The 10,680-nt window shown below is 37.0% G+C and overlaps 1 protein-coding gene across 1 annotated transcript; it reads left to right on the forward strand.

Moving 5' to 3' along the window:
- Positions 1-2,629: 2,629 nt before the first annotated feature.
- Positions 2,630-9,561, forward strand: NFKBIZ (NFKB inhibitor zeta). Its single transcript, XM_075194903.1, has 12 exons — positions 2,630-2,938; positions 4,188-4,315; positions 4,683-4,710; positions 4,903-5,000; positions 5,082-5,803; positions 6,097-6,202; positions 6,581-6,727; positions 7,023-7,086; positions 7,236-7,405; positions 7,525-7,635; positions 7,821-7,988; positions 8,673-9,561. Exons 1-12 carry the CDS (start codon positions 2,725-2,727, stop codon positions 8,724-8,726), a joined length of 2,010 nt encoding a protein of 669 aa, XP_075051004.1. The 5' UTR covers positions 2,630-2,724; the 3' UTR covers positions 8,727-9,561.
- The last annotated feature ends 1,119 nt before the right edge of the window (positions 9,562-10,680 follow it).

Below are 10,680 nucleotides of genomic sequence, written 5' to 3' on the forward strand. Positions count from 1 at the left end.
AATGTATATACTATTTAATGTCAGGACTAGTTGGATGTAAATAGATGTATTTATCAAATGTGAATACTATCATTTTAATGTTGGGGCTGGAGTATGGCCTAATTTTAAAACATGGGTGTTATATTGATTTAACACCGCTGCTGGTTGGAGTTTTCTAAATTTCATTAAACCATTTTTTTTTTCCAAATAGGGCCCCCAACATTCCAGGATCCAGACGAGGAGCAACTGAAGGGGGGTACTCAATTGTTGCTCCGGACCGCAAAAAAACGAGTGCGTTAAAACTATTACCGTTTAAACGGTAAACTTGCGCGTAAAAACCATTAATACGGTAGTTTACTCGCTGAATTGGAGCTGCGAGATGAAATTCAGCGAGTAATTACAGTATAAACGGTAATAGTTTTAACGCGCTCGTTCTTCCAGCGGCCGGAGCAACAATTGAATACCCCCCTAAGTCTCATGAGACTTATTAATCTTGTGAGACTAAGTGCTTCCCTGCTCACTCTACAGGAAGTTCCCACCCTGCTGGATGTCAACAGCATCAGAAGCATAGATAAGTGCTGGGGGGTGTTGTAATGTGTTTCTCGGGTGGGTTGTGGTATGATAGGGAGGGCCTGATAAATGTAATGTTTTCTCATAATGTATGTATCAATGCCCCGTGTTGACCACGCCCCCAACATAATGTGGGCACGTCCCTGGCGTTTTGTCCTGCTCATCAACAGAGATGGGCCTGTATGCTTGAAATGCCAGGGCTGATTTTTAGTCCCAGTCCGGCCCTGGTTGGCTTATATATAAATTTAGATTAGCCTTCCAGCACAGCAACCATGCCAGTCTTGCTTGTATTAAATAAAGACTCAAAATGGGGAGTACAGGCCATGGGAATGTAAATGTTCTTTGCATTGACACATGAAACAGTCATATTATTTCCTCATCTTGGTGAACTTTTGTATAGACTAAATGCAACAGTCAATATTTTTCATCAGATCTTTTTGTTTGTATAAAATGTCAAGTATGTTATGAAACTCTGTAACAACAATACCTTATCGTTAGATCAATGTTGCTATCATTCGATCACTCCATTTATTTGGGGCCTTGTCATTTTAAATCAAATACATTTACAATACCGTTTATAGCCACCAGTAGGCATCACATAACTGTTTCTTGTAATGATCTTCTTGTTTTACGTGCGTGCAATATTTATAATGCTGCTTCTCAAGTTTGTTTATTGTACAGGTCTCAGTAACATGGTTATCAGTTTAGATCTGTTTATTTGGCTTGACAAAGGAGCAGAAGCTTTTAAAATGAAACAAATGATTACAATCTCAGCACTGAGAGTTAGCTTTGTGAAATTGTTTACTTTCCTCTACGTGACTTTTTCTTGCTTGCATTTTCTATATTGAATAGTTACATAGTTGTGGATCAAGTTAAACCGTTCTTGTTACAAAGTCCGCAATACAATTCAGCATTTTCATTAAAAATATAATGAATCCCTGCAGATGACTTACAGGGGACTTATTTTTTTAATATCTCCTGAATTGCTCCAAAGTAAATATACAGGAAAAAAAATGCAGATTAAAGCTGGGTACACACCTATGTAATCTTACTTCAGATGCAATTTTCTGTAATGATTTCACAAACAATTGAAAGTCTGATGAGCATGCTGATTCTTGTGTACACACCTACATGATGTACCTTCAGATCTGTGATCTTCATCTCTCATAACCATCTGCTGAGAAGATTGTGACTCTGTACACACTCTACAGATATCTGCCTATTCTGCTGGTTGTGAGTGCGTACACACTTCCGCACTTGCCAGACATCGTTTCATCGCTGATCGTGATTTCTAGGGAGCTTAGAAAACCAAATCTACAGATGTGATGTGTTTGATACCATAAAACATGTTGGTGGGAGCGTACACACTTTGCAATATCTGAACAAGTGGTCATGAATTCTGTGATCTGCAGGATCTTTGCATAGATGTGTCCCCAGTTTTTAGCTGGGACTTTTTTAGACTCTGTGTAATGTCTAATATGATGAGTAAACCTGATTGCTTTGCAATAATGTGGCATGCCATATGCTCAGAAATAAAGCAGGAAATTAAATTGGATTTATTATTGCTATTATTAGGATGTTGACATGGACATATTATCATTGCATTAAATCTGAGAGTATATATCTGGCATGGAATTGGCATTCTTTTGTTTTGCAGTGCATGTGTCACCTCCTTAGTAGGCATGCTTGACCTGTGCAGTATTCTTTATTATATATTATAAATATATTTATTGCTTTCTAATCCCCTATGTATTTTAATTGAGTGTATAACTTCGTGATGTTTGTGTGTGTGTGCTTCTGACGTGTGACGGAATTATTGCTAGTACTGACACGTACACGCCTTCCTCCTCTTGGCTTAAGATCACTGTCAGAGGGTGAGAATTGAGTGATATTTCGCAATTCTCTCTTGTGCGATTACGGTAAATCCCGCCCTGGACAACACTTCCCCCCCCTCCTCCTCCCTGCTCCTTTACTCGGCAGCAGCCAATCAGCGACGGGGGTGCTGGTGTCTGATTGGTCAGTCCCCGGAAAGCGGGGGCGAGCCGCTGTGAGCTGTTATTATATTTAATCGCTGCGGAATTTCCCATCTAGTTAATCGTTAGTGATATAATATAGCGCGTGTCACTCCGCGGCGCTAAACACAACCAGACCCAGAACCCCCTCTATACGGCTGTCATGATCGTGGAGCGGGTGATCGAGGACTCTTGGGACCTGTTGGATCAACAAGAGTTCACCATGAGCAGCCCCATGAATCTGGGGTACTTCTATGGCGGCTCCCCGGTCTCTGACACGGCATCCTCCCCATCCCATTACATCTCGTCCAGCCCCGGCTCTCCCACCTCTGACAGCGAGGGGAGCCTGAGTGTGTCCTGGCCTCGCAGCAAGAAGGGTAAGGATGGGGCAGATGTCACTGGCAATGTACAAATTATGCCCATCAGCTATGCTGGTGACAGATGGTTACACCTGCAGGACTTTAATACACTTCTCTGTGCTTAATGCACGGGATTAGTGCATCCTTTGGTGGTAGTAGGTGTTATTATGAAGCTTTGGTCGTAGTAGTCTGGTAATGATGACCATGCTGTAGTCTACATTGGTTGCTATTCTTATAATGATTATATTTGTCATTTCAATTACGTTACACAGGATGTTTATTTAATTTATACTAAGCAATAATGTGTTGAACGTTATTCTTGTTGGCATTGACATAATCTTTTTTGTTATTTATTTCTTTGTTTGACTGTAAATTGTTTTACTGGGGGGTTTGTTCTTGGTGCCTTAGTGCTGGTTCTTCTAGTTATACTGTTACTGAAATATGACCATTATTTTCAGTGGTTGGCGATGCCCTCAAAGTTCTCTTATTTGGTTAAAGAAAATTGGTGGCACATCTATAGTTAAACTAGAAGGAAGTTTATTTCTTCGCCAGGCTTTTGGTCTATTGACGTCAGAGTGCGTTCAGTGTCAAGGTGTGCCCAAGCTATGCTGATAGACCGGTTTACTTTGGCATTGTTCTGTGTTTACAGTATGCCCTGCTGTGTTTTAGAATACAATATTCTGCCTTATTTTAACATGTTATCAGGACTGTGGTTAGAAAAGAAAGAACCCAGGGAAAGAAAAAACCTGGGAAAAAAAGTAATGTGCACCTGCATTAAGACATTAAAATATACTGTTTGTGACTGTTTACAGGTTTCTGTGCGGTAAACGTATTCTGTTAAATGCATTTTTAATGAAAATATGCCGTTTTGGAATGTTCTACCTAATAATTTAGATTATTTTTACTTTTCAACCAATAAAACATTTGATTTTGTGAATGGATATTTTTTAGTGCTTGTATGCATTTCTTATTTTGTAGAATGCTGTATATTCCAATGACTTCTTTTCAAGTCTATTGGCTGGTGGTTTTCATTTTAACCGCTTTGAAATATTGTACTCTAAAATTCTTTGCTTAATCTTTTGTTTTTAGTGGCTGCTAGTTTGTGCATGTAGATTTAAAATGAGCACATACTACTTATGTCAGTGTGTCGATATTGACATCTTGGTGTGCATACTGTAAATCTGCTGTTATATGATGACAGTATTTTATTTAAATAGTTACCAGCAATTTATTTCTGTTACCAATGCATATATTTTTGTTCTTTTAGCCGAGCAGTTCGGTGGGATAGGACGTCAGACGAAGGGAAGCTTTCAAGGGGTAAGAGTGAAGAATCCTGTACGGGAACTCCTTAACCAGATGAGAAATAAGACAGGCCAAATAATAGAAGAGTGCCAGGTATGGTTTCTAGTATTGCCTTTTTCCCTTTTAGTGTGCAATAAGCCTCTGTAGCAGTTTTACTGTTCTGCGCAAGGGACTGTTGATGGTTAGAATACAACATTTGGTAGTACAAAACAAATGTTAAATATAAAGAAAAGACCAGACCCCATGTAGTTGTGGTTTTGTGAGAACAGAAAGCAGTTTGACTTTAGTTAGACGATAATGTGTGTGTGTGTGTGTGTTGTAAACATAACCCAGTAATTTTGGACATTCCAATTGAATTATGCTTTGTGCAAAAGTGGGATTATAGTTTAGTTATACAGTATATTATATATGGGTAAAATAATATTTCTGATGGAAACTTTTTTTTTTTTTTTCTTTCTAGAAATCACAAAGTCATGATCAATATGGTGGTATGTATATTTTATATATTATATCTAACTAATATTTTGTTTTTCTACAATTGTAACATTTTTAGGTTATATGTTTTTAAGCAAGTTACACAATGTAACTCTTAAGTATACATTCAGAATAATTTTGTCAGGATATTTCAAGTGTCAAAACAATTCATTCTCTAATTTGACTTTTTTTTTGTTTTTGCTCAGAGTTGAAGAACATATTGGGAAAAAAACGGACTAATGATTTCATGTTGGACGCACCAGCTTCAAAGAAACCCTGCTCCTTCCAGTGCAGTTCTTTCTTGGTAAATACCTTTCCATGTGAAACAATATTGCACAAGTCTTTATAGTTAAATTGTTATACAATTTATTTATTCCCCCCACAGACCCCACCCGGTACACCAAACTCCTGTGAAATGATGGATGACAATGCAAAAAATGAGATGAGACAAGAATCTGATTTGGATCTGCTTCAGAGTATAATGAACATAAAGAATGAATCCAAACCATTGTCCTTGAACACAGTGCAAGTAAACTGGATGAATTCCTTGCCTCAGAATAATAATTCTTCCCAAGAGCAATTTTATCAGGATTCCCCTGTAGCTCAGACATTTTCCCCAACCCAGACCAGTCAGGCATACAGTGGCTGTTCTCCACAGCATACAAATGACCAGTATCAATTTAGATGCCCTCCAGATCACACATTTTCTCCACAGTGTGCTACAGACTACAACAACTACACCGAAATCCAGAATAATGCGGAATCTCTTTGTTCAAATGAAGGGTTTCAGAATTACTCCATAGATGGCTTCTTGTCTCTCATTGAATCCACCTCTGAAAATACACCGGCAAAGATGTCCACCGACTCGTGTATGCCAGCTCAGAACTTCAGCCCGTCTGTACATTCACCCTGCAACCAATTTTTAGACCATAATGTGGTCCAGTCTTCCCCAAATGTTTCCCCAACAGTGTGCCAAACAGAGAGAAGCCAGGCAAGCCCCTTACAGATTGGTAAATCGTTCTTCCATTGGCAAATAGAACAAGAAGAAAAGAAGTTGGCCAATGTCTCCACTGAGCGTCTTCTATCTAAAGATGCAGATGGTGATACGTAAGTGTCTTTACATCTTCTCCCTATTACTGTTGTGTTATACAAATGTAATAGATACTGAGCTCCTAGCTTCTTTTGATACAGAATAAGATTAACTGCTTTTTAGACATACTTTTAGCAGATTTTTAGCACCCCTTTGGGAATATCATTTTGTTCCAACCAAAATAGCTGTCATATAAACATGGTGGTTCTTAGATATTCCAGTGGTAGATAGACACATAGTCACCCAGATGTACAAAGTTGCTTAGGTGGTGTTTAAAAATGTGTGCCTAAAGCGTCACTGTTTTCTTCAGGTGCCTTCACATTGCAGTTGCACAAGGAAGACGAGCTCTGTCCTATGTCCTTGCAAGCAAGATGGCTGCCCTGAACATGCTGGATATAAAAGAACATAACAATCAGGTGAGCATTGACACACACACACACACACACACACGACCATAATTGCTAGCATGGTGACGTAGGAAATTTGAATACAGAACCGGCAGTTCCTCTTTCCAATGTTATTTTGAAAGTCTACAAGGTCAATCAGAAATTGTAATCAAGTAGACATTGACACAACAGCTTTTTTTTATTATTCAGATAATAAAAATCAAAGTCCATTCTATAGGGCTTGGTAACTACATGTACATGTAATTGTATGATACTGCCTCACCCTGCTCTTATCAAGTTTTTCTCTCTTTCTTGGAATTAGGAGAATTTTTTTTTTTCATCCCCATTCTTGTTTCCTTGTGTATGGAGCAAAAATATATGTAACCCTTTCCTATTCTAATATTTCAGAGTGCCTTACAAGTAGCAGTGGCTGCTAACCAACATCTTATTGTTCAAGACTTGATCAGCCTTGGAGCACAAGTCAGCACTACAGATTATTGGGGAAGGACACCACTTCATGTCTGCGCTGGAAAAGCATACCAACAAGTGCTTGAGGTGAGCTTTACGCATTGTATCTACATATTCTAGAGTGCATAATGGTGTTGGTGACTTGCTTTAGATAAGCCTGGTGGCACTTACACAGTGCTTTAGACAAATATTGGGAATTGTTTTTAGGTTGTAAGGTCAGTGACATTAAACGCAAAGACAAGCTGGTCAGTGTGCATTCAGTTTTATTAAGTATTTTATAGTAAGTAAGCATTAGTCTTTTGCAGTTGTGTTCCAGATAATTTTTGTTTTTGTAGTTTTAATCTTGGATCCCGTCTTTAAATCCTGTGTACATTTCTTTTAGGCAATTCAAAAAGGAGTAGCTACAAGCAATCAATACATTGATGTGGATGCAACAAATTATGATGGTAGGTCTACTAACTGTTATTTACATGAGTTATAAAGTACATTTATTTTAAATCGTGACCAACTGTATAAAATGTGTTATTTTGATTCAGTTTGGTTAGAATGTCTGTCTGTTTTCTTGGGTTTCATTCATTGGTTCTGTGTTACATAGGTTTGACTCCTTTGCACTGTGCTGTAATTGCGCACAATGCCATCGTCCAACAACTGCAGATAACTCGTGAACTTGGTACTCCTGCGACTGACGATCTGGTGATGAGGAATAAGGCTATGGTTGACACTGTTAAGACAATGCTACAGATGGGAGCTTCTGTAGATGCAAGAGTAAGTTTTGTGGAAAGCTTTTCCTCACATTGTGAAACAGTTGGCTTTCAGATAATAATGCTGACTTTAGAACAATGGAACTAGATTATGTGGAGTCTCAACTATATCTTTATTTATAGGATCGCAAAAGTGGACGCACTGCTCTACACTTGGCCTGTGAAGAAGCAAACCTTGAACTAATGAGTCTCTTCCTAGAGTTGCCAAACAGTCTGCAATTTATCAATGCCAAGGTAAGGTATTTCATTTTTTCTCTAAACTGCAGTTACTCTTTGGTATGAGTCAATAATAAGTTTGTTTTCAGTTTCATTTTTTCATGCTTAACATTGATAAAGATTTATGTGGTTATTTGCAGAGGGAAATGTTGACGAGCAGGTTTTATCTCGCCTTGACAACAGAAACCTTGTATGTTTTTCAGGCCTACAATGGAAACACAGCATTACATGTTGCAGCAAGCCTTCAGTACAGAAGAGCCCATGTGGGTGCTGTGAGACTTCTGATGAGGAAGGGGGCTGACCCAAGTGTTAGGAACCTAGAGAATGAGCAGCCTGTACACCTTGTATCCGATGGACCCGTAGGGGAAGAGGTAATATTCTCTTTAGAATTTCTGACATTCTGTTATCATTCAGTTCAGGAAGAAATTAGAATTCCTGCAGATGTGCAGAAAGCTCTTTCAGTCTTTTTGGTTATGCTTTTATATCTTGCTGTACTCAATTGTTTATTTCTATAAGTTGGAAATCACCTTTAATATTTATCTAAGTGTTAGGTGTATTTTTACCACCAGTGCTGCATAAATAAACAGAAACACCTAAATGTAGTTATGTTATCCTTTCTATCACAGCATGTTCATCAGAATGCCATTCTGGAGCTGTATTCATACTAGTGATGTAAAAGGTGCACTCAATGTGTCCAAATTATTCTGTTTAGCTGTGCAAGCATGGAAAGATTACAGGCCAAACTAACGTCCCTTCACGCCTTTGGACCAATTAGAGACAGAGCTCTGCACTCGGAGGTTTAAAATGCGATGATGGACAAATAGATAAGACTTGACTACAATTCAAGATATTTAAGTTTTTAAGTTGGGATGAATAGTATATAGGCATAAAAGATCAGACAGATCAGTAAGCCTTTTTACAGCTAGTTAAGCTAAGTAACTATCATTTTGATAAAAGACAAATTGTGCAATACCAATTTCCAGTAAAAGCGGCAAAGCAAATAGATTCTGTTTTTTGTTTACCCTCTAATTTAGTTTTTTTGTTGTCTTTTTCAGATTAGACGGGTTCTCAAAGGAAAATCAATGCAACAACGCTTACCATCTTACTAGGCTCCCTTGTAATCCACTTCTACACTCACGCCAGTTAGGCAGTCTTTAATATGTAAATACATTTGTCTTGTTCAAGGGCAAATGCAAGTTTGTTTCTGTGAAACTATGTGATATTGTTCACTATTATATAGTGACCTTAAAAATACAACTCACTGCAATGAAATCCTTCACTTTCTTTTACCTTGTTACTATAGTGGATTGGGAGCACTATTTCTTTATCTTTCATGTTCTACATACAACCAACAACTAATAAAACTGTTATGGGGAGCTACAAAAAGTTCCTTTCATCACTTAACTTTTGATATTGGTTCTTTACTTTTGTTTTTATTGTTTTGTGTAGTTTTAAAATTGTGAAAAGAAAAAAAAAAATTGTATGATTTGTATGGAATCCTTATTGTGTAAGTATATCTGTATTTTTAATGTCTACAGATAAATGCACTTAGTGACGGATTATAATTATATATTCTCAAATATTTAGTAATTAATGTGTAAACTCAATATGGTCGATTTTATGATAAGCACTTGCAACATTTTATCTCTAAAGTTTAAAACTGACTACTCTTTATCCATCCATCCATCCATCCATGTATGTATTAAGATATGTAGATTTGCACACCAGAAATGGAAAATTAGAAGAATACAAAATTCGTTTTATCTCTTCATTGTGTGTATTGAAAAGCAATTATTGAATACTTCTTTTATATTTAAGTATGTTTGTTTATAGATTAATGGTTTAAGTTGCTCATAGTATGTCTTGTAGACAAAATATTGAGATATCTGGAATTACAGATTGTATTAAAAATAATGTTAATAAAGTTATACATTTTAAATTTCATTCTCTCGCATCACGTTTTAATAGTAGTACTTGTGTGCTTTATAATTGTTGTAAATATTTAAGAAATATATCAACACTAGACATACTCAGTACATTTATTTATTTTCCTAAGTGGCCAATGGATGCCACAGATGCACTACCTGGAGCAGGAGCAGTAGTATCACAGGATCCATGCATCACATCCCTGTACTGTTTGTAGACCCTGTGCCTTTCGCTATGTAACTCTGCCTTCCTGTCTTCTCCTCCACACATCAAGTCACTGCCCTTCCTTGGGGTAAATGTATCAAGCTGAGCGTTTTCTGGCCTGTTTGAAAAACCAATCAGATTCTAGCTATCATTTATTTAGTACATTCTACAAAATGATAGCTAGGATCTGGTTGGTTGCTATAGGCAATATTGCCACTTTTCAAACCCGCCAGAAATCTCTCCGCTTGATACATTTGTATGCAACATCAGCTTTTGGATCTCCTGAAATGTTTTGTGCTGAGAGAATTTTGATCTCATTGTATACACCTTGTTCTAGCTGTACTCACTTAAAACATAGTTCCATTCCAATATATAGGTAATGAAAATGAGTTAAATGTGCTTAAAAAAAGAATTGTGTCCAAAAGACAAGCATTTTCCAAATGAAATTTAAATTTAAAATTTGCCAGGTTGACCATTACTTTTATAAGTAGTTTGCAGACACATGAAAATTATACAGTTGTACAATAAACTGAAGTAAATGTTTGGTAATGAAACAGGTATGTAACAAGCTAAGAACAAGCTAAGAACAAGCTAAGCATGTTCACATTTCACATTTTTGTTTTGAGGTTTCTAATAAAATACTATTTATCATTTATTTTTGTAGCGCCAGCAAATTCTTAAAATTGTAATTAAATTTGAATAAATTACATAATTTTTTATGTATCAACTCAATAGTTGATACATAAAAATATTTTTTCTGGTTCAAGGATCTGTTCTTACAACAGCAGATTGTCATAACTATGGACACATGTTTTGTCCCTAACTATGCCAACATGTTTATTGGTTTATTGGTTATGGAATAATTGCCAATATACAGTCAATCTCATATATACATTTATTAATGACATTGTGTTGGTATGGAAGGGTAGCAAA

Source organism: Mixophyes fleayi, chromosome 2 (assembly GCF_038048845.1).
Source record: "Mixophyes fleayi isolate aMixFle1 chromosome 2, aMixFle1.hap1, whole genome shotgun sequence".
Classification (NCBI taxonomy): domain Eukaryota; kingdom Metazoa; phylum Chordata; class Amphibia; order Anura; family Limnodynastidae; genus Mixophyes; species Mixophyes fleayi.